This window comes from Ananas comosus, linkage group 16 (genome assembly GCF_001540865.1).
Source record: "Ananas comosus cultivar F153 linkage group 16, ASM154086v1, whole genome shotgun sequence".
Taxonomy (NCBI): domain Eukaryota; kingdom Viridiplantae; phylum Streptophyta; class Magnoliopsida; order Poales; family Bromeliaceae; genus Ananas; species Ananas comosus.
The window spans coordinates 11,227-31,244 of record NC_033636.1 but is presented as its reverse complement, the minus strand read 5'-3'; the positions used below and the strand labels follow the sequence as shown (position 1 = coordinate 31,244).

The 20,018-nt window shown below is 33.5% G+C and overlaps 1 protein-coding gene across 1 annotated transcript in view; it reads left to right on the top strand.

Moving 5' to 3' along the window:
• LOC109722225 (receptor-like protein 12) overlaps nt 16,363–20,018 on the top strand; it is a gene marked incomplete at its 3' end in the record, with an annotated part of 13,953 nt that continues 10,297 nt past the window's right edge. The window contains exons 1-5 of the mRNA XM_020250174.1: nt 16,363–16,788; nt 17,487–17,624; nt 18,123–18,269; nt 18,789–18,926; nt 19,434–19,580. Of these exons, the coding sequence (XP_020105763.1) occupies nt 16,416–16,788; nt 17,487–17,624; nt 18,123–18,269; nt 18,789–18,926; nt 19,434–19,580 (943 nt within the window). The remainder of the gene's footprint in view (nt 16,789–17,486; nt 17,625–18,122; nt 18,270–18,788; nt 18,927–19,433; nt 19,581–20,018) is intronic.

Here is a 20,018-nt window from a genome sequence, read left to right as displayed (position 1 = left end):
TTCACGTGTCCTTTGATTAAATCTTCTCACGTTCCAAACTCGCGATGGATCGGACTACAAATGAGCACGATCACAAATCCACCGTTCAAGTCCCTCTTAGAATAATAGGTTAATGGAGGATGTGGTTTCTCTCTTTCGTTTTCTTATTCTCTTTTCTTTTTCCGTTCTTGTTCATATTTTGTTATGTGGGATCGCCCGCATATTTATAAGGGATGCCAAAATCCTAATAGCGTTAGAGATAAGGCCGAATCGGTTATTAATTGTTATCCTAATATGACTAGGATTTATCTCTAACTAACTTTTCAATTTGAAAGCGAGATTAATTCTAATCAAATTAGATAACATAACATCCGTCGGATCGAACCCGCTTATGGGCGTACCCGATTCGATTTAACCGAATGCCAACAAAAACATATTTTTTGAACGAAATCTATGAAACATTTTACAAACATTTACAACAAAACAACTTACATCTAAAAGAATTTGAACAAAAAGACTTATTTTATTGCTTTTGAACCTCACTCCGCACTGACAAAAACATATATAGCAATGCTGCTGCTCCGATAACACTCTCCACCCACTTAAAAAATACCCAAAAAAATTTTAAAAAAGAGAGAGAGAGGGAATGATCGATAGCCTAAGTAACTAAATCTTTTACCTGGGATCCATCTGTGTGAGAAAATGACTCCCTTTCAATTTGCGAAGGGAGGTGAATTAATGTTGTTTGTGCAACGATCCATCCCGCTAGTAACAATAACTCGTTGGTCCAAACCATCGGCCCAAAATGCTTAAACCTAGTTATTATAACTAGCGTGTAAGTGAATTAATTTTGGTTGTGCCGAAACCCGTTGGTGTAGCACTTTGCCCCGCATAGCACTTGTAAGAATTTATCTGGCACAAAAATTGCAGCGGAAAATAAAATTGTATTTTCGAAAAACAAAAATTCATATCACATATGAACCAAAATAAAACAAATCAATCCAGTGCCGGTGGATCATTCTCATGTTGCAATGTAAAATAAAATCTAATCTAAACAGATTTAAAGTTCAGATTACATTACCTCGGACCAGTTAAGGTCTCTTGATCTACTGTACGGTGGAAATTGAGATTCCGATTAACCGCGCACGTGCCCGGCCTCTACGTGTATCCACACGGAATTGATCTAGATCCAACGCCTTCCGTCGCACGGAACTGATGAGCCGCAGATTACCAAGACGGTGCTAGCAGTCTTGTAATATCCACGTTCCCTCTTGTGAGATGTACTGATTTTTCAAAAGATCTAATAGAGACGGACAATTATATTATATTTCTTTCTTCTCTGGAGCTTATAAAAATTATCCTCGCTTATATAGATATATGTATATATATCTATATACCTTTTTAGGCTTCTTAATTAACTCCATCCATCAACCACAATGTATACGTGGGCAACAACTTAACTAATTAAGTCGCAGCTCACGTACATAAGCTCATAGCAAATCGGCACCCTCGCAATCTGTTGCAACCGATTGGATCATATCCAATTAGTTGCTATACTAATTTGGATCATATCCAATTAGTTGCCGCATAGGATAATTAAACAGTAAATTTATGTTTATCCATATGGATATTTTATCTTTATCCTTCTCTTTAAATTAGATATTATCCATTATAATTAAATATTCATACTTAAGTCTAATCTCATTAGAATATTATTATCTCATAATAATTTATGAATATTTAATTATTCTCTAATCTAATTAGAGATTAAATCTATCGTATAATTCTCACTATTTTCACTAAACTATTTAGTGTATTAATTAGACTCATCTTATCAAATTGGATGCACACAATTCCCATTGTGTATGACCGCGTAGGTCCATTATCATTCGGCAGTGGAATTCAATATTAAACTCTTTAATATTGAATTAGAACTCTTCTAATCTATGAAATAATTTATTTTAAATTATTTCAGCTTCTCACTGTCCGTGAGTGACACCTAGCAGTATATCACGGCAATCCAGAATGATAATGAAAAATGAACCTTTCCGCTATCAGTTATCGTGTGATAAATTCCTTCCAACACACAACGCCCCGATCGAACTAAAATTATGGTTACTCGCCAAATCTTATTATTCGATCATATGACTAGAATATCTAAACTGACTCAATATGGTGACACAGCTGGAAACTCTTTCCACACACCACATACCCTGGCCAAGGATTTTTCGAGTCGAGTTCGACAGTCTACATAGGACGTTCTCTCTCACTATTTAGAGTGTTGAATTCCTTATTGCGCATTCACATACCTCCCCATATAAATTACTACAGCCAATCAATACCAGACGTAGACCAATGATTAGAGTCTAAGTATTAGTACAGTCAAACAGTAGCAATCTACATGTGAAGCAACCATGATGCCTCAGGTCTAAGGAGTACTTCACACAACTGTAGCAAAGAACTAATTACTGGCGAATTCGGAACCATGTGACTGTTCACTTAAATGGTCACGCTCAGTGTACTTGTTCGCTAACAAGCACCTGCATGCTTACTTTAGTGTCCTTACACCAATGACTTGAGATTCGTCACCTCAATTTAGAAGTACAGCATACACCAGCCTATCCGGAAATATCATCGTCCTTATGATATTCCTATGGCTAGGAGCATTTAAGAATCTTGTACAAATAAATATATATCTCAAATTCCTAACTCTTAGGAATATATTTTCTTAACGAAGATTCAATGGACGATTCATATAAATGTATTGTACTGCTAACAATANATCACACCACTATTAATTCTATTCATACAGGAAAATGAACAGTGCGACCGCCGAGTCAACCTGCATTTTGGGAGCTCTATACTAGAAACCGCATACGGCAAACATAGAGACATGAACCCTTAAAAGGAATATTAGACTCGTGATGCCCTAGACTATTGAATTACATCAGGTTCAGCATCTCTAATCCCTCAAAGAGCCATGCTAACCTCTTTTGCGCATATTATGACACAATACTCATGATTGCTTCGCTATGCTGAAGCGACACAATCTGTCGACAATGAGTCAAAGTGTCTGAATGTAACTCAACTAGTCTTCCTTGAGTCCTCATGCCATTGAGTTGAGAACTGATTGCTTTCCCGGCAATGCCCCGTAAAGCCGCATCACTCATAGCCGTAGGTAACATGCCAAAGTAGCAACATCAATTCTTTCACTTAATGACATAGTCAAAAGTCACTAAGGGCATCTAACATATATAAGACATCGTCTCAAAATAATGCCCGTGAGAACTCACACGATGAGGAAGCAGGGATCCATTCACTCATCTTCTTCATTTAATCGCCCAGCACATGTAGTATGAAATACATGCTATGACAGAGAATCCCAATAAGCGTATGTCTTTCTCAATGTTATACGGATCTTAGCTCAGTCACTCCCGGAGTGTCTAGCCTGAGTTCTCCATTTGCTCGCTATCTCAAGCGCCAAACGGTGAGCTCACATCCGGCTATTAGTATTCAGGCCATACGAATCGTGGGACTATTCGTATACGGTCTCATTAATAATCTCATCTTGGTGCCAACCAAGGCGGCTTCTATTAATGCCTCAATTTTCACTCGCTCTTTACAGCACCGAAAAGAATGATTGCCCATGTGAGAGGGCCAATCAGCCTGCGACATACTATCAATCCATTCTACAACAATATAGAAAATATATGCACGTGTGCTAATTTTACCAAAATCTTTGTCAAAAATAATAATTTGTAATTAAATAACCAAAAAATTATAAAAAAATAATCGACTGTCTACACAATCAAATCCTACGGAGTCCAAGAGCTNTAGACCAATGATTAGAGTCTAAGTATTAGCACAGTCAAACAGTAGCAATCTACATGTGAAGCAACCATGATGCCTCAGGTCTAAGGAGTACTTCACACAACTGTAGCAAAGAACTAATTACTGGCGAATTCGGAACCATGTGACTGTTCACTTAAATGGTCACGCTCAGTGTACTTGTTCGCTAACAAGCACCTGCATGCTTACTTTAGTGTCCTTACACCAATGACTTGAGATTCGTCACCTCAATTTAGAAGTACAGCATACACCAGCCTATCCGGAAATATCATCGTCCTTATGATATTCCTATGGCTAGGAGCATTTAAGAATCTTGTACAAATAAATATATATCTCAAATTCCTAACTCTTAGGAATATATTTTCTTAACGAAGATTCAATGGACGATTCATATAAATGTATTGTACTGCTAACAATAAATATGAATAAAACTTGCCCTTTATTAATTAAAAAAAATACTTAATATGTTCACAAGCCTATGTCATCGATTGGCTTTAGGGTATATCACTAACAGCACTTAGCGGTTACATTTTCGGCTGGTATTCGACTCTGATATCAAATGCAACGATCCGACCCGTTAGTAACAATAACTCGTTGGGCCAAACCACCGGCCCAAAATGTTTAAGCCCAGTTATTATAACTAGCATATAGATTTCATATATTCTAATCAGAATTAGTTTCTCAGCCGACGTGGGACTATTGGGGCGTTACAGTTTGTGTATAAAGAATGAATGCATAAGAATGCATACATCATTCTGCTACCATCCCGAAAACCGAGAAACCCGATCAGAAAGGTTAGCTATCACAAACCCAGCAAATACCTATAGCACAACAAAGATATAGAACATGAGTGAGAAAAACTGTTTAAATATGCATGCCTTGCTTGACAAGCCGAAAGTGGAAATGAAAAATAAACTAGAGGAGTTCAATAAAAATGTCCATGCTACTTGCTTGAATAGTACAAGTGAATTCATAGGAAAAGGGATGGTAATTAAGAAATTTCATAGGCCAACAAAATTTAAATTACTAGTCCTTGGGGAAAGTTCCGCATTTGGTTAAAATAACTTGGTAAACATATGCATGTTGATTCTAATTTAGTTGGCTGTAGTTATAATTTATATCTCAAATTATTTTACAAATGGATGTAATTTGGCCATTTACAATAGTTTAAGCCGTTTTGGTTTGGCACTCTAAGTCGTCTTTACGGCGATTCTAGGGAAACAGAGTGGCCTGATTTTAAACCCTAGTTTCAGATCTGCACTGAATGGATTCGAAATGTTTCGATTCCCATTTGCGAGTTTTGACTGGAAACTTCAAGCAATGTCTAAAAGGTGCTGACCTAGTCACCCTGAAACACTAATTATACACCAATATCTAATAGTAGGAAATGTAAAAAATGTAAGCGTTACCCTGCTAACACAAAACGTGAACAAGTATGTTCACATGAAATTTGATTTTTCTGTGACAATCCATTTGGCTTGTTCTTATATGTGCTTTTTATCTGATCCTTTGGACTCAATTGACAATACTACTTGCTAATTTCAAAGAAATTTCCCGAACACAATACAAGATTTCATTAGATTGAGGGTTACCATTTAGGGAGACTCAAATCCCCTCAAAAAGTAAGTCTCAATTTCATGAAAACCTTTTAAAGCAAATGCATGGGCAACCCTTGCACGTGATAAAACTAAAAGACAAACTTCATCAAATTAGAAAGCTTGCCCATGTTGGCCATGGTTGAAGGTGTACGGCTGAAGCCTTGGAAGACCGTACTAAAGAGGAAAGCTTGGCCAGGTTGCATGCACCTAATGCACGGGTACATGTGAGAGAGAAAAGAGAGAAGTCTTCTTTTATGAGTTTATAGAACATGAGAGAAAGACGAGAGAGATTCAAAAAGAGGGCTCAGTTTAAAACTACTTTGTTAGGAGTCATGTGTAATCTTTTCTAATTTAGTCATGTGTAATCTTTTCTAATTTAGTGAATCTTATTTTATCAGTATATTTTTATATTTAGTATTCTCTTTTTTATGATTGTATTAATTTTTGCTGAGAATATGGGTTTATAGTAAAAATCCGATTTGACGCTTTCATTATGGAATCCCAACAACTGGTACCGGATCAATATCAATCGATATCAGAGCGAGTTGCGGATTCTCAAGATCTGGTATCGGGGCGAGTATGAGATTCCTAACAATTGGTATCAGAGCTGGTATCAGATTCCCAACAATTGATAAATGTATATAGTTTTGGATATAGATATAAAAAATAACAACTTGATGGATTTGAATTCAAGTATGAATTTTGTTTATACCCGATCCGAGCTCAAATAGAATTCATATTATAATATATATATATATATATATATATATATATATAAAATATTTGATGTTATATTTAAATTTGTATTTTTGAAAAAATAGATTTGATGTAATATGTTTTAAAATATGGAAAAGAGAAATAATTGTTTCACGTTCGGATTTTGAATTTCTAGTCGGATTTGGGTTTGGATATGGATTTTCAAAATCAGTCAGATTCGAATTCGGGTTTCGAATTTGGTAGTCGGGTTGGATTCGGATTTTTGAAAATCCGTCATGAATCCAACCCGTTAACATCCCTAATCAAGCCCATTAATATTATGATTTTTTTGTGCCTTAAAACAACTCTGATAGTAGATGCAACGGTTCAATGTGCTAATACTAATAATTTGTTGGGCAGAATCATTAGACCAAAATATTTGAACTCAAATGATTATGCTAGAGCGCATTACTCCTTATATACCCATAATCTCTTTCGAAAATTTTATATATGAGAATTCAGAAGACAAATGTCCTTGTACATCAACTGTTGTGGAATTTATATATGATAATTCTCTATCCTAAAATTTAGATAATTCTATTTAAATTTTCAGTATTAAAACAAATAATAATAAGATTTGTGTGAAAAATAACTTAGCCCTTAGAAGGTGCTGCTGTAAGATACACACCCAAAAGTAGATTTATATATAGCATTACTCATGAATTGATTTATGCATTTGGGAAATATTCTCAATACGCTGATCACCGTACGGAGAAATTATTATCTGCACAGGGTGCATCTGTGTGCTTCATGCATTGCTTCCAAATTCTGATAATCAAAATTTGAAAATCAAAATCCAATCTGTTATCTCTTTTTTCATTATTTTTTTTCCTCAAAGGACAAGAAAATCTGTAGGATCCATTGATAATGACCTCGAATACAAGTTTGAGAAAAACATTAAAACATAAATCCCCACAACAAAAGGGGAAAAAAATGAAATGAAAACTCCAGTAAAATCAAACAAGGGGAAGATAGTGTAGAAGAAACCGGAGAAAATAATCAATTTAAAAAACCCTTCCTACTCATCCAAAATTGAGCGAAGAACAGGATAAGAAAAAACACCCAGGAATTTTTGGAGGAGGAAGTTACAAAACACAAAAAAAATAGGCAGGGTCTAATCTGTCTCATGCAATACGGCAATATCTAATGAGACAATATATAAAAAGTACAAAGTTTTGAAGACCTATTACTAACTAATCAAGTAATACTAAAAATCAAAGGTGCGGAAAGAGTCATTATTTGATTGATTCATTACCAAAAAAATTGTGCAAAATTTATAAAGTTTTATTAGGTGAATTACATTTTCATCCCTTAATTTTGGAGCTCACCAACAATTTAATTCCTGAACTTCTTTAAAATTTCTCAATTAACGGCCTGTAGTTTAATAAATATAATAACAATTAAGTCCTAATTTTAGTTTCTAAAAAGAATGCCAACATCTTTAAAATCTAATGGCAATAACATGAAACCATCTACACAAGCATTTGCCGTGACTGAGAGTGTTGAGCCATATTAAAGCATCAATTAACAAACTTACATGTTTCACTTAGAGATGTCAACGGGTCGGGTTTGGGTCGGGTTTTTAAAAATCCGAACTCGAACCCGAAAACAAAATTAAAATCCGTACCCGGACCGAACCCGGCGGGTTTTAAAAATTCATACCCATATCCCTACCCGACCAAAAATCCGAAACCCGAACCCGGACCCGAATCCGAACCCAACGGATTTTAAAAATCCATTCTGTTGAATGAAGATGTAAGAGATAAAAATTATTAAATATTTTATATATTACATAAATAAATAAAAATAAATTTATGCATATATATAATTTATTTAGGTTCGGGTCGGGTTCGGGTTCGGGTCAGGTAAATACCAAATCCATACTTGTATTCATATCCGTCAGGTTTTTATTTTCTATACTCATAACCGAATCCATACCCGTTTAGTTCGGATAAACCCGCACCGTTCGGGTTCGGGTTCGGGTAATATTTCGGGTATCCATACCTATTGACATCCCTAGTCTCACTGTTGGAAACGTGACCATTTGTTGAAAGCGTAATTTTCTCTGATACCAATTATCAGAACTGGTATTTGTGCTGATACCAATTATATAACCCAAGATCTTAAATAGAACAAAATAATATAGAGAAGAGATATTGGAGGAGAAAGAAATAACTAAACTAATACTTTATTAATAAAAAAATAATTAATTACATTCTGAGCAACACCCATGCAGCCATGTCTACTGTGACTTATTCATCTAATTAACTCATACCTAACTATATTATATTGCCATCAAATCATAACAGATGATAAATCTAATTTTATTTTGGATAATTACATATCATAATCATAATCAAATAAAAGATTTAAACTTATCTCTAATTATATTTTAATTAAGTTTGGATTATTATTCCAACACTCACATTAGAAACACTCCACTATCTAAAATTTCTTTATCAAAATGTTTATTAAATAATCATATGGATGATCGGATGTAAGGCTATTATATTCACAAAATTGGAGTACTTTTAATTGCAAGGTTTGAAAATACTGGGACTGAATTGGTTTCAGGACCAAAGTTGAAGGACCAAGAATGTAATTAATTCTTTTTGATGTATAAATCTTTTGACATGAGTCTTCTAATCTGGCCGAGATGATAATTCCTGTGGACTTAAAATGGCTTTTCTAGTCTTGCCGAGCTAATTAATTAATACCTCTTGACTTTAAATTTCTTTTTGTCTCGCCGTGTTAATTAATTAATACCTCTTGACTTTGGATTTTTCTAGTCTTCTTGTGTTAAATTTCTTTTTGACATAGACGGTACTAGCTATGTATCACGAATATTTCTATCAGGCTCGCGTGTTCGTGTCGGACACGCGCGTGTCTGACGTGGACACTCCTTAGATATTGTTTAATACCTATTCCGATTCTTTTGCACCGTTAAACTAGCAATTATTTCATACCAGCCGTTAAAAATTGTCAATTTTGTGAGCTTTTAATCGTAAGGTAAATGATTTTGAAAAATTATGAAATTTGATTTCTAGAAGTTTTAAATGTTCTAGAAAATGTTTAACGATATGGATCATCGATTCGGAAGCTCTATCTTCGAAAACGATTTATGAGTACGAAGGCGATCGTACTCATAAGAGTATAGTAGTCGGATATTGTTCGATTCTGTCTTGTTCTTCTTTTCGCCTGGGGGTCGTTCATCCTTGTCCACTGCAGGTTGGAGTGCTAAGAAACACCTTGTAATCTTGCACACAACTTGTATAATAGGGTTGATTCCCTGTTTAATCAAAAAAATGCGTAATCCAATTACGGAGCATTAAATGACTCTCCAGCAGGTGAAGAATATCTTCAGTCTGTCATCACTCACTTGTGGACTTCTCCATCTTTCTCAAATTGCAGATTTATATGCCCACAATCTTTGAGTCCATAATTAATTGACAAGCTATTACCATCTCCAGGTTTCAACTTTCCAATGCCAACCATACTTTATAGCACTTGTCATTTAGTTCAGTTTTCCTAAATTGCAAGTTGCAGTGTAGTGCCTAAGAATCTGCCTGCGATGCCAATGTTTATGGATACTCTAGCCTGTTTGTTTGTCCCTAACTGATTTCCAGGTTAAATATGAACTTCGGTTGAGCTATAAAGATTAGGTAAAATTATATTTCTATCGTTGTTTGTTTGAAGGGCTTCGGAACTGTGGTTATCATCTTTTTTTAAAAAAAAATTTACCAAATATTTCTGTACTATACAAAAAAGAGTGAACAAACGTTATAACAATTAAATTTTTTTTAAAATTTTTTTCTCTCCTGTAATTAACTGTGTCATGGGTAGGGTGAAAACGATTACAATATTTTGGAAATTATGGGAGAATTTAATGCCCGACGAATCAATTAAACTCCGAAAGTGACAATTTATGGTTGAAGACAACTTCACTCTCTCCCACTTCACTCTCTTCCACATCCGGTGAAACAAACATGCTCTATTTTACACCAGATCCAAAACTGAAATGAGTTTTTGACAGTGGAGGAGAAAATTTTGAAATTTGACTATATTGAGTTTAGTTTTGGTTTTTGCATATACCCAATGCAACGCCGAATCCTAATCGATCTAGGCCACAGAACAAATGAAAACATCCTACTACATTACTAATGTATCAAAGATTCAAAACGATACATTCATCTCTCATTCTTGAGGTTAAGGGGTGGTGGGCATCAGTCAGTTTGATTCGATTTTCGCACTTCTTTTTTCAAAACAATACCAAATCTAATTGTAAGTATGAACCGAGCAGAAATAATTCAGCTGGTTCGGTTCAGATGATATTTGGTTTTGATGAAATATTTTTGTTCGGTTTGAAAAGATTTAAACTACTATAAAAATAAGATATATTCATAATTAATTTTCTATTAAAATTATTAATTTAAAGATAATAAAAATTAACATCTCTAATTATTTGCTTATTATAAATGATTAATATATATTTATTGTAAATTAAAGACTAATACGCATTAAATTACTTAAATTTTGGTTAATTCGGTTTTCTAAGATTTTAACTCTTATTAAAACCAAATTACACATAAAACCGAGCCAAACCAACTCGGTAATTAAATTTGAACCGAATAATGCATATCCCTCGTTGTTGTGATGCTGAGCATTTGTCTTGAGTCCCAAACTATTCATATGTATAGATTCACGCCTCTTCGACGGTTTTTTGGTTGGGCCTGGCCAAGCGCAAATAGGTCCGAACAATTTTGGGCCTAAATTTTGTGGGCCAATCGGACTCGAAGTCCTTTTCCAAGTTCCAAAGTCCGGCCCAATGGACGAAGTCACGAAGAGCCCAGTGAGCCTTTTTTATGTTAAGACCCAGCAGGGGTGTAATGTGGGCTGTGACGAGCCGACACGGCCCACATTCAGTCGGCCTAAAACACGGCCCGGTCCTAAAGTTGGGCCGTGCCGTACTGGGCCAAAACTCTTGGACTTCCGGCCCAGTACGGCCCATCAAGCCGAACGGCTTGGGCTGTGCCAGGCCGGGCTGTGCTTCGGGCCTGATCTTTTTAATTTATTAATTATATAGAAAAATATAAAAAAATATAAAAAAAATTACAAATTAAAATATTATTTTTTAAAAAATATATTAGTGAAAAAGTTTCAAACTTTTTTAAAAATATTTATAAATATCTACAATTTTAAAATTTTAAAATTTTAAAAATATATGTTTGGTAGGACCAAAAATACCTTTTCCCACAGTAATTTTGACAAGTTTGACTGTTGGAGAGGGTATTTTAGTCCAAATTGGGAGAGCACCAATGGGGGCGGGAGGCCTGGCTCCTAATTCCCAATGCTTTGGGAGTTGGGAGACCTTGGGCCTGGCCGGGGCCTCCCCTTAGGCCTGAAACAGCCAAGGCCCGTCTCAGGCCAGGCCATGCCAGGCCAACGGGCCATCAGGAGGAGGCCTACATGGCCCGGTGTATTAGGCTGGGCTGGGCTGGGATGAGTCCTGCGGGCACGAGTGCTCATGCCGGCAGGGCTCGTCCCAGCCCAAGCTCATGTCGGACTGGGTGGCCGACGAGCCAACCGGCCCGTTTTACACCCCTAGAACCGTGCCTCGCACGTGCACTACGATATACATTGATTGCCGGTGTCCCTCTCTAATGATCTAGCTCACTAGTATTAGTACGTTGTTGGGCCTAAATCATGATCATGCCTAAAAATATCAATGATTACGGATATTCGAAATTTTATCCAAACGTAAATCTGAATCCGAACGAAATGGATTTATCTGATGATAAATGTATATAGTTTTGAATACGTATATAAAAAATAACAACCTTATGGATTTGGATTCGGGAATGGATTTTGATTGTACCCAACACGAGCTCGAATTGAATTTATATTATCTATAATATTTGATGTTATATTTGAATTTGTATTTTTGAAAAATTGATTTAATGTAATATATTTTGAAATATTGTAAAGAGTAATTAATTGTTTCAAGTTTGGGTTTCGAATTTCTAGTTGGGTTGGGTTTGGATATGGATTGATTTATAAAATCGGTCAGATTTGGATTTGAATTCGGATTTGAATTTGGATTTCGGATTTGGTAGTCGGGTTCGGATTCGGGTTTTTGAAAATCCGTCCTGACTACTACTAGAAACTTATTGAGCCCCCAACAATCAGCCCAACTTTACTTAAGCCCTATATATTAATATTATGATTTTTTTTTTTGTGCCTTACAACAACTCAGGTAGCCAATGTAACAATTCAATATGCTAATACTAATAGTTTATTGGGCCAAATCATCATACCAAAATATTTAAACTCAAATCATTATGCTAGAGTGCATACTCCTTATATACCCATACTCAAATCTCTTTTGAAAATTTGTATATGGTAATTCAAAGGAGAAATGTACTTGCACATCAACTGTTGAAATTTATATGTGATAATTCTCGGTCCTAAAATTTAGATAATTCTTTTTCAATTTTTATTATTACAAAAAATAATAATAAAGATTTGTGTGAAAAATAAGTTAGCCCTTAGATGATGCTGTTGTAAGATATACATCCAAACGTGGATTTATGTATAGCATTGCTCATGAATTGATTAATGCATCTGGAAAATATTCCGTACGAAGAAATTATTACCGCCTCATGCATTGCTTCAATATTTTGATAATCATAATTTGAAAACCGAAATCAAATCTGTTCTTTTTTGTTTTCAAAGGACAAGAAAATCTGTAAGATCCGTTGATAATGGCCTTGTATACAAGTTTGCGGAAAACATTAAAACATAAATCTCCACAACAAAAGGGGAAGAAATGAAATGAAAACGTCAGCAAAGATAGTGGAGAAGAAATTGGAGAAGATAATGGAGAAAGTGTGCAAAAAACGAAGGTGGGAAAGAGTGATTCATTAATACAAAATTTATAATCTTTTTATTAGGTAAATTACATTTTTATCCCTTAATTTTGGAGCTCAACACCAATTTAATTCCTAAACTTTTAAAATTTCTCAATTAACGGTCTATAGTTTAATAAATATAATAATAACAATTAAGTTCTAATTTCTAAAAGAGTCCCAATTAAGTCCTAATTTCGGTGATGAGAATGTTTATTAATGTAAGCTTTTTAAATGATTGAATTTTGTAGGTAGTATTAAATAATCATAAGGAGATGGTGCCGCCCTCGTTATTGTCGCCGAGGTCGCGAAGGCAGTGGAGGAGGCAATGAGGATCGGAGAGAAAAAAAATGAAGGAAAAAAAAGAAGAGAGAGAAATGAATAAGGGTATTTTGGTAAGTTAAAAATCCGACATGAATCTACAAAATCGGAAATGACAGCCCAATTTTGCAAAAGTTTAAAACTTGTGGATTTTTTATGCAAATTGGCCCAGTTTTGCATCTACTATTATATAGTTAAAATGTATACATGAAACATTACAGTGGAAAAATAAGTTTCAAGTTTTTTAATTTTCATGAGTGAACAATAACATAATAGTCAGAATAACCAATAAAATAGCTGTCAAAATTTTTTTCTTTGTCGATTGACTCTTTTTGCAAGATTTTTAGTAACAAAAATATTGAACCTATCAAATAAACTATATTAGAATATACCATAAAAGTACTCAATAAAGAGATTTTTAAAGTTTACCTTTAAAAATTGCTCATATCAACCAAAAAAAATGAGTAAAAGAGACGGCTAGGATTTCATTAAGATGAAAATATATAGTGACCCCTCATCTATAAGTCATATTAAAATTGATCTTTCAACTTCAAAAGTTTATTTATTTTTATTTACTATCGGATACTTCATAGGGTCCGGGTCTGGGTCCAGATTTGAAAACTATTCTGAACCCTACCCATTTAAAAGTTGGGTTCGGGTCGGGTCGGGTCCAAATTGGGTATGGTATAAAATATCCGGACCCATACCCGAAACTTTAATGGGTAATTTTTTTTATCCGTATACTATTTATTTTTTATCGGATCCGGTTCGGGTCTAGGTATGGTCCGAATAGGGTCCGGATCAGGTATAAAATATCGGATATTTTGGACAGCTTTAAAGCCCACTAGTCTTGCCGAGCTAATTAATTAATACTTTTTTACTTGGATTTTTCTAAGTCTTGCCATGTAAAATTTCTTTTTGACTCGGACTTTTTTTAAGTCTTGCTAAGTTAATTAATTAGTACTTTTTTACTTACACTGTTCTGGTCCTGCCGTGTTTAATTTCTTTGGCTGAACAAAAAAAAANAACATCACAAGGAGGAAAAAAAAACTGAAAACACTTGCTTTTATATTTTAAATGGTATAAAAATTTGAAAACAACTTGAAAGCCTTTTTTCTCTAGTTATTTTATTTTTTTTGTAATAATAATAATAATAATAATAATAATAATTGTTACTGGTAGCAGTAGAACTACAACTGTTATTATAATAATAAAATAACATGTGTTCTAATAAATAATATATAAAAATATTTTATTTTGTATTTTTTATATATATTTTTCATTATTCTCAACTATTCTTGAAATAACCACCGAACATATTTTTTGTTATTCTTAAGAATATAAAAAATTCTTAACCAAACACAATTTTGAACTTATTTTTGTATATTTCAAAATAAAAGTTATTTCAAAAAAATTTAAAAAAATAAATTTTAAAACTGTCAACCCTTGAAAGAGAATAGTAGCCCGACTCAACGGCATATATGATTGTCAGTTGCATATATGATTTTGGGATAATATCTAATATATTTCTCAAAACTTTTGAAATATCTTATATATTCCTATCATTTTTTTGTTTCAAATATAGTCCTGATATATTTTTCCGTTATTCAAAAATAATTCCGTTGTTAATTTCCGTTAGGTCATCTCGGATTAAACACAGATTAAATTTCTAGTAGAATTAAAAAAATTAAAATACCTCTTCTACTCCTAACTGAAAAGACAAATAACAAAAGTTGGTGACGGTAGAAGAGTATATTTGAAAAGATTAAAAGTCAAAATACTTCTTTTATCCCTAACTAATAAGAACAAATAAGAAAAGTTGGTAAAGTTAGAAGAATATATTTAAAAGTGCAAAATAATAATTTTATAGAGATAACGACCGTTTCAATTTAATTTTAGGAATATATTTGAAACAATTTGGAACGTTAAAAAAGTATTTTTAATATTAGTTTTCTAAAAAGGATATATAAGAAAGTCGGAAAATTTTTAGAAATATATAAGCAATTGCCTCCAGGATATTTCAGCCTTGGACGGTTAATTATTCATGACTTATATGTAGACCTGGCAATCTCGACCCATACTCGCGGGTGCCCGCGGGTTACCCGCAAATTTGCGGGTATGGGTACCAACTTTTTCAACCCAAAAAGTTACGGGTAAAACGGGTGGGTACCCATTAAGCTGTGGATATTTTGGGTAACCCACGGGTACCCATGGGTACCCGCACATATATTTTTTAATTACAAAATATATTTTCTTAATTAAAATATATATATTTTTATTTACTCATCCTACAAATTCTAACTTTAATTTTTTATCACGTCTTTTATATTACAAAATTTTTAAGCTCTAAGACTTTAAATATTTTTATTGTATGTTATGATATTTTAAATAATGAGTTATGCTATATTTTAAAACTTATATATATGTATTTTGCATTTAAAAAATATCAGAGAAAAAAATAAAAAAAATTGCGGGTAACCCGCATACCCACCCGCCCACCCGCGGGTGGGTATGGATAATAATGTTGGCTACCCAAAATTTTGTGGGTAAATTTTACCCATGCCCAAGTAACCCGTGGGTACAATAATCCGCCCGCGGGTTACCCAACCCTCCCGTTTGCTAGGTCTACTTATGTGCGCAAAAATTATGGACCATAAGGTGCCAATTAAACCGACCGTCCCTAGAGCAAGTGGTAAATTAAGGGTTTGGTGATTGGTACCCGAGACCCAAGTTCGAATCCTAGTTGATTCATATTTCCAGCAAAATTTATTTTTAAATGAAATAAACGAAACGGTAACATACTACCTACCTCTCAAAAAAGAAAATAAGGTGCCAATTAAGCGACATATATATTCATAGACTACATAACTGGCCCCAACGAGCTTCATATTAGGCATATAAATATCATGCCATTGGCGAGAGCTTCAACACATATTCACAAATTAACATGGGGCTTTACTACCACCACTCTATTAATGATGGCTTTTCAGGGCGAGCACTGATCATCATGCGGATTACTCTACTAATAGTTATTATAAGCATGATGATGTTGAGTAGCAAATTTGTTGTCGGATGCCCTGCAGAAGAGTACGAAGCTCTTTTAGAATTCAAAGCCTCTTGCAACGGAACGTCTCCTCCGTCGTGGGGAAATTACAGAGATTGTTGTCTCTGGGAGAGAGTTGTTTGCGATAACAGCACCGAACAAGTGACCGAACTGCATCTGTCAGAGCTTTTTTGGTCGTACCAACCAGAAGAGAATTGGTATCAATATAGAGACCAAAGTTGGCACTTGAATTTGAGCATCTTTTCTTCATTCCGCGAGCTACGATACCTTAATTTATCCATAAATGCGTTTACGGCCTCCCTCTCAAGCACCACAGGTAAGCCACTTACTCCTCTTGGGATCGTTTAGTTCAACATAATTATAAACACAATATTAGTTGAAGATGCATATGGTATTTTAAAAATACAATAATTATAATTATATATATTTTGTTGGGTTGAATATAGTAAAAAATACTATAGGTATAAATATTTGAATCTGCATGCTGCATGCAGTTGAGCCTTCTCTTACAGTTGTAACTGTAATAGTGAAATTCAAATGTATCAAAATAAATGTAGGATTTGAATATGAATGCAGTTATAACTACAGTATAATTGCAACCCAATAGAACCAAATAACTCCTTATTTTTGTTTACTGGTTATTTATGAAAAGATAATAGGTTCTAACACTAATTTGATTATTTCCCTTTTTTTCGGCTTCTTCTTTTCTACTTGGTAAAATTGTTTAAGTACTATATTAATATCAGGCCTTAAATAAGTTAGTCAGTCCTCCATTTGAGAAATAATCAAATTAGTGTTAGAACCTATTATCTTTTCATAAATAACATTCATGAGAGAAGTCCTAAAGTTGGGAAACAATAGTTCAAAGAGCACACTAGCTGTTGAGGGTAACATGTTGTATTCCACCATAAAAAGTTCTCTAATGCGAAGATTTATGCTGTTGCAGATCATAATCAATACTTTCTCTTGTTGACTTACAGTACCTTTATTATGTCTTCTTTCTGGTCTTACTAGGATTGAAGAAGCTAAAGGTGCTTGATCTTAGTGGAAACCAATTTACAGGAGAGATCCCGATGTCTTTAGGATATCTGACATCTCTCGAAGCCTTGAATTTGGGTTGGAATTTATTAAATGCTTCACTTTCTTTGAAAGGTATGGTTTTGATAGTGTCATTTCAAAATTATTACATGCCTCTTTTGAGAATTATGCGATATAATATTATGTATATCGTATTATCACGTCGAGAATTCGTATGCTGAAGTTCAATTCAACAATTAGAATTTTCAATTCTTATGCTATCTATTCGGATAAAAAAATTTAAAATTAAACTAAAAAAAGGAGGAAATAAAATAAATATATGAAATGAAGGAAGGAAAAAATAGATATATTGTGATTAATTTGGTGACGATTCTCCTTAGAGAACTGGGTATCAATAAGGAAATGGTATATGTTGTCTTGTTTTGAAATTTTTTGAATTGTTTTCCGAAATGAAGAGATCCTAAGATCACTATAAATTGAACCATGAGATTAAAAAAAAAAAATTCTTTAAAAGAAAAAGAAAGAGGATATTAGAGAGAGAGAGAGAGAGAGAGAGAGAGAGAGAGAGAGATTCTCATGTTGACTAACATCTTTCTTGTGTCTTCTTTATAGCCTTAGTAGGATTGAAGAAGCTAAAGGTGCTTGATCTTAGTGAAAACCAATTTACAGGAGAGATCCCAATGTCTTTGGGATATCTGACATCTCTCAAAGTCTTGTATTTGGGTTGGAATGAATTAAATGCTTCACATTCTTTGAAAGGTATTGTTTTGACAGTGTCATTTCAAAATTACTGCATGCCTCTTTGGAGGCATATGCGATATAATATTATGTATATCTTATTATCACGTATAGTTCTTCAAGAGTTCTTATTCTGAAGTTCAATTCAACAATTAGAATTGTCAATTCTTATGCAATCTATTCGGATAAAAAAAAATTAAAATTAAACTAAAAAAAAGAGGAAAGAAAATAAATGCATGAAACGAAGGAAAGAAAAAATAGATAAATTGTCATTAATTTGGTGACGATTCTCCTTAGAGAACTGGGTATCAATAAGGAAATGATAAAGAGATGTTGTTTTGTCTTGTTTTGAAATTTTTTGAATTGTTTTTCGAAATGAAGAGATCCTAAATCACTATAAATTGAACCATGAGATTAAAAAAAAAAATTTCTTTCAGAGAAAAAGAAAGAGGATATTATAGAGAGAGAGAGAGAGAGAGAGAGAGAGAGATTCTCTTGTTGACTAACGCCTTTCTTGTGTCTTCTTTATAACCTTGGTAGGATTGAAGAAGCTAAAGGAGCTTGATCTTAGTGAAAACCAATTTACAGGAGAGATCCCAATGTCTTTGGGATATCTGACATCTCTCGAAGTCTTGAATTTGGGTTCGAATAAATTAAATGCTTCACATTCTTTGAAAGGTATGGTTTTGATAGTGTCATTTCAAAATTACTGCATGCCACTTTTGAGGATTATGTGATATAATATTATGTATATCTATTATCAAGTATAGTTCTTCGAGACTTCTTATTCTGAAGTTCAATTCAACAATTAGAATTGTCAATTCTTATGCAATCTATTAGGATAAAAAAAAATTAAAATTAAACTAAAAAAAGGAGGAAAGAAAATAAATATATGAATTGAAGGAATAAAAAAATAGATAAATTGTCATTAATTTGGTGACGATTCTCCTTAGAGAACTGGGTATTAATAACGAAATGATAAAGAGATGTTGTTTTGTCTTGTTTTGAAATTTTTTGAATTGTTTTTCAAAATGAAGAGATCCTAAAATCACTATAAATTGAACCATGGGATTAAAAAAAAAAAAAAAGTCTTTCAGAGAAAAAGAAAGAGGATATTATAGAGAGAGAAAGAGAGAGAGAGAGATTCTCTTGTTGACTAACGCTCTTTTTGTGTCTTCTTTATAGCCTTAGTAGGATTGAAGAAGCTAAAGGAGCTTGATCTTAGTGGAAACCAATTTACAGGAGATATCCTGATGTCTTTGGGATATTTAACATCTCTCGAAGTCTTGAATTTGGGTTCGAATGAATTAAATGCTTCACATTCTTTCAAAGGTATGGTTTTGATAGTGCCATTTCAAAATTACTGCATGTCTCTTTGGAGGCTTATACGATATAATATTATGTATATCTTATTATCATGTATAGTTCTTCGTGAATTCTTATTCTGTAGTTCAATTCATAGTTAGTTAATTCGGATTCGGCAAAAATTCGGTACGGATATAATTCGGATATAATTCGTCTTTTAATTTTTAAATTCGTTGAAAAATACGGTTAAAAAACGGGTTCGGTAATTATTCGGATACGTGATTTATACGGATATTATACGTTCACCAATTAAAAATTCGGAATCAAAAATTCGGCTATATAATAAATATATAATAATTAATATACTATATATATTATTATTATAATTTTTATATATAGATTAAATATATTCATATATTAATAATAAACATATATTAATAATACATAAAATTTATATATTTAAAA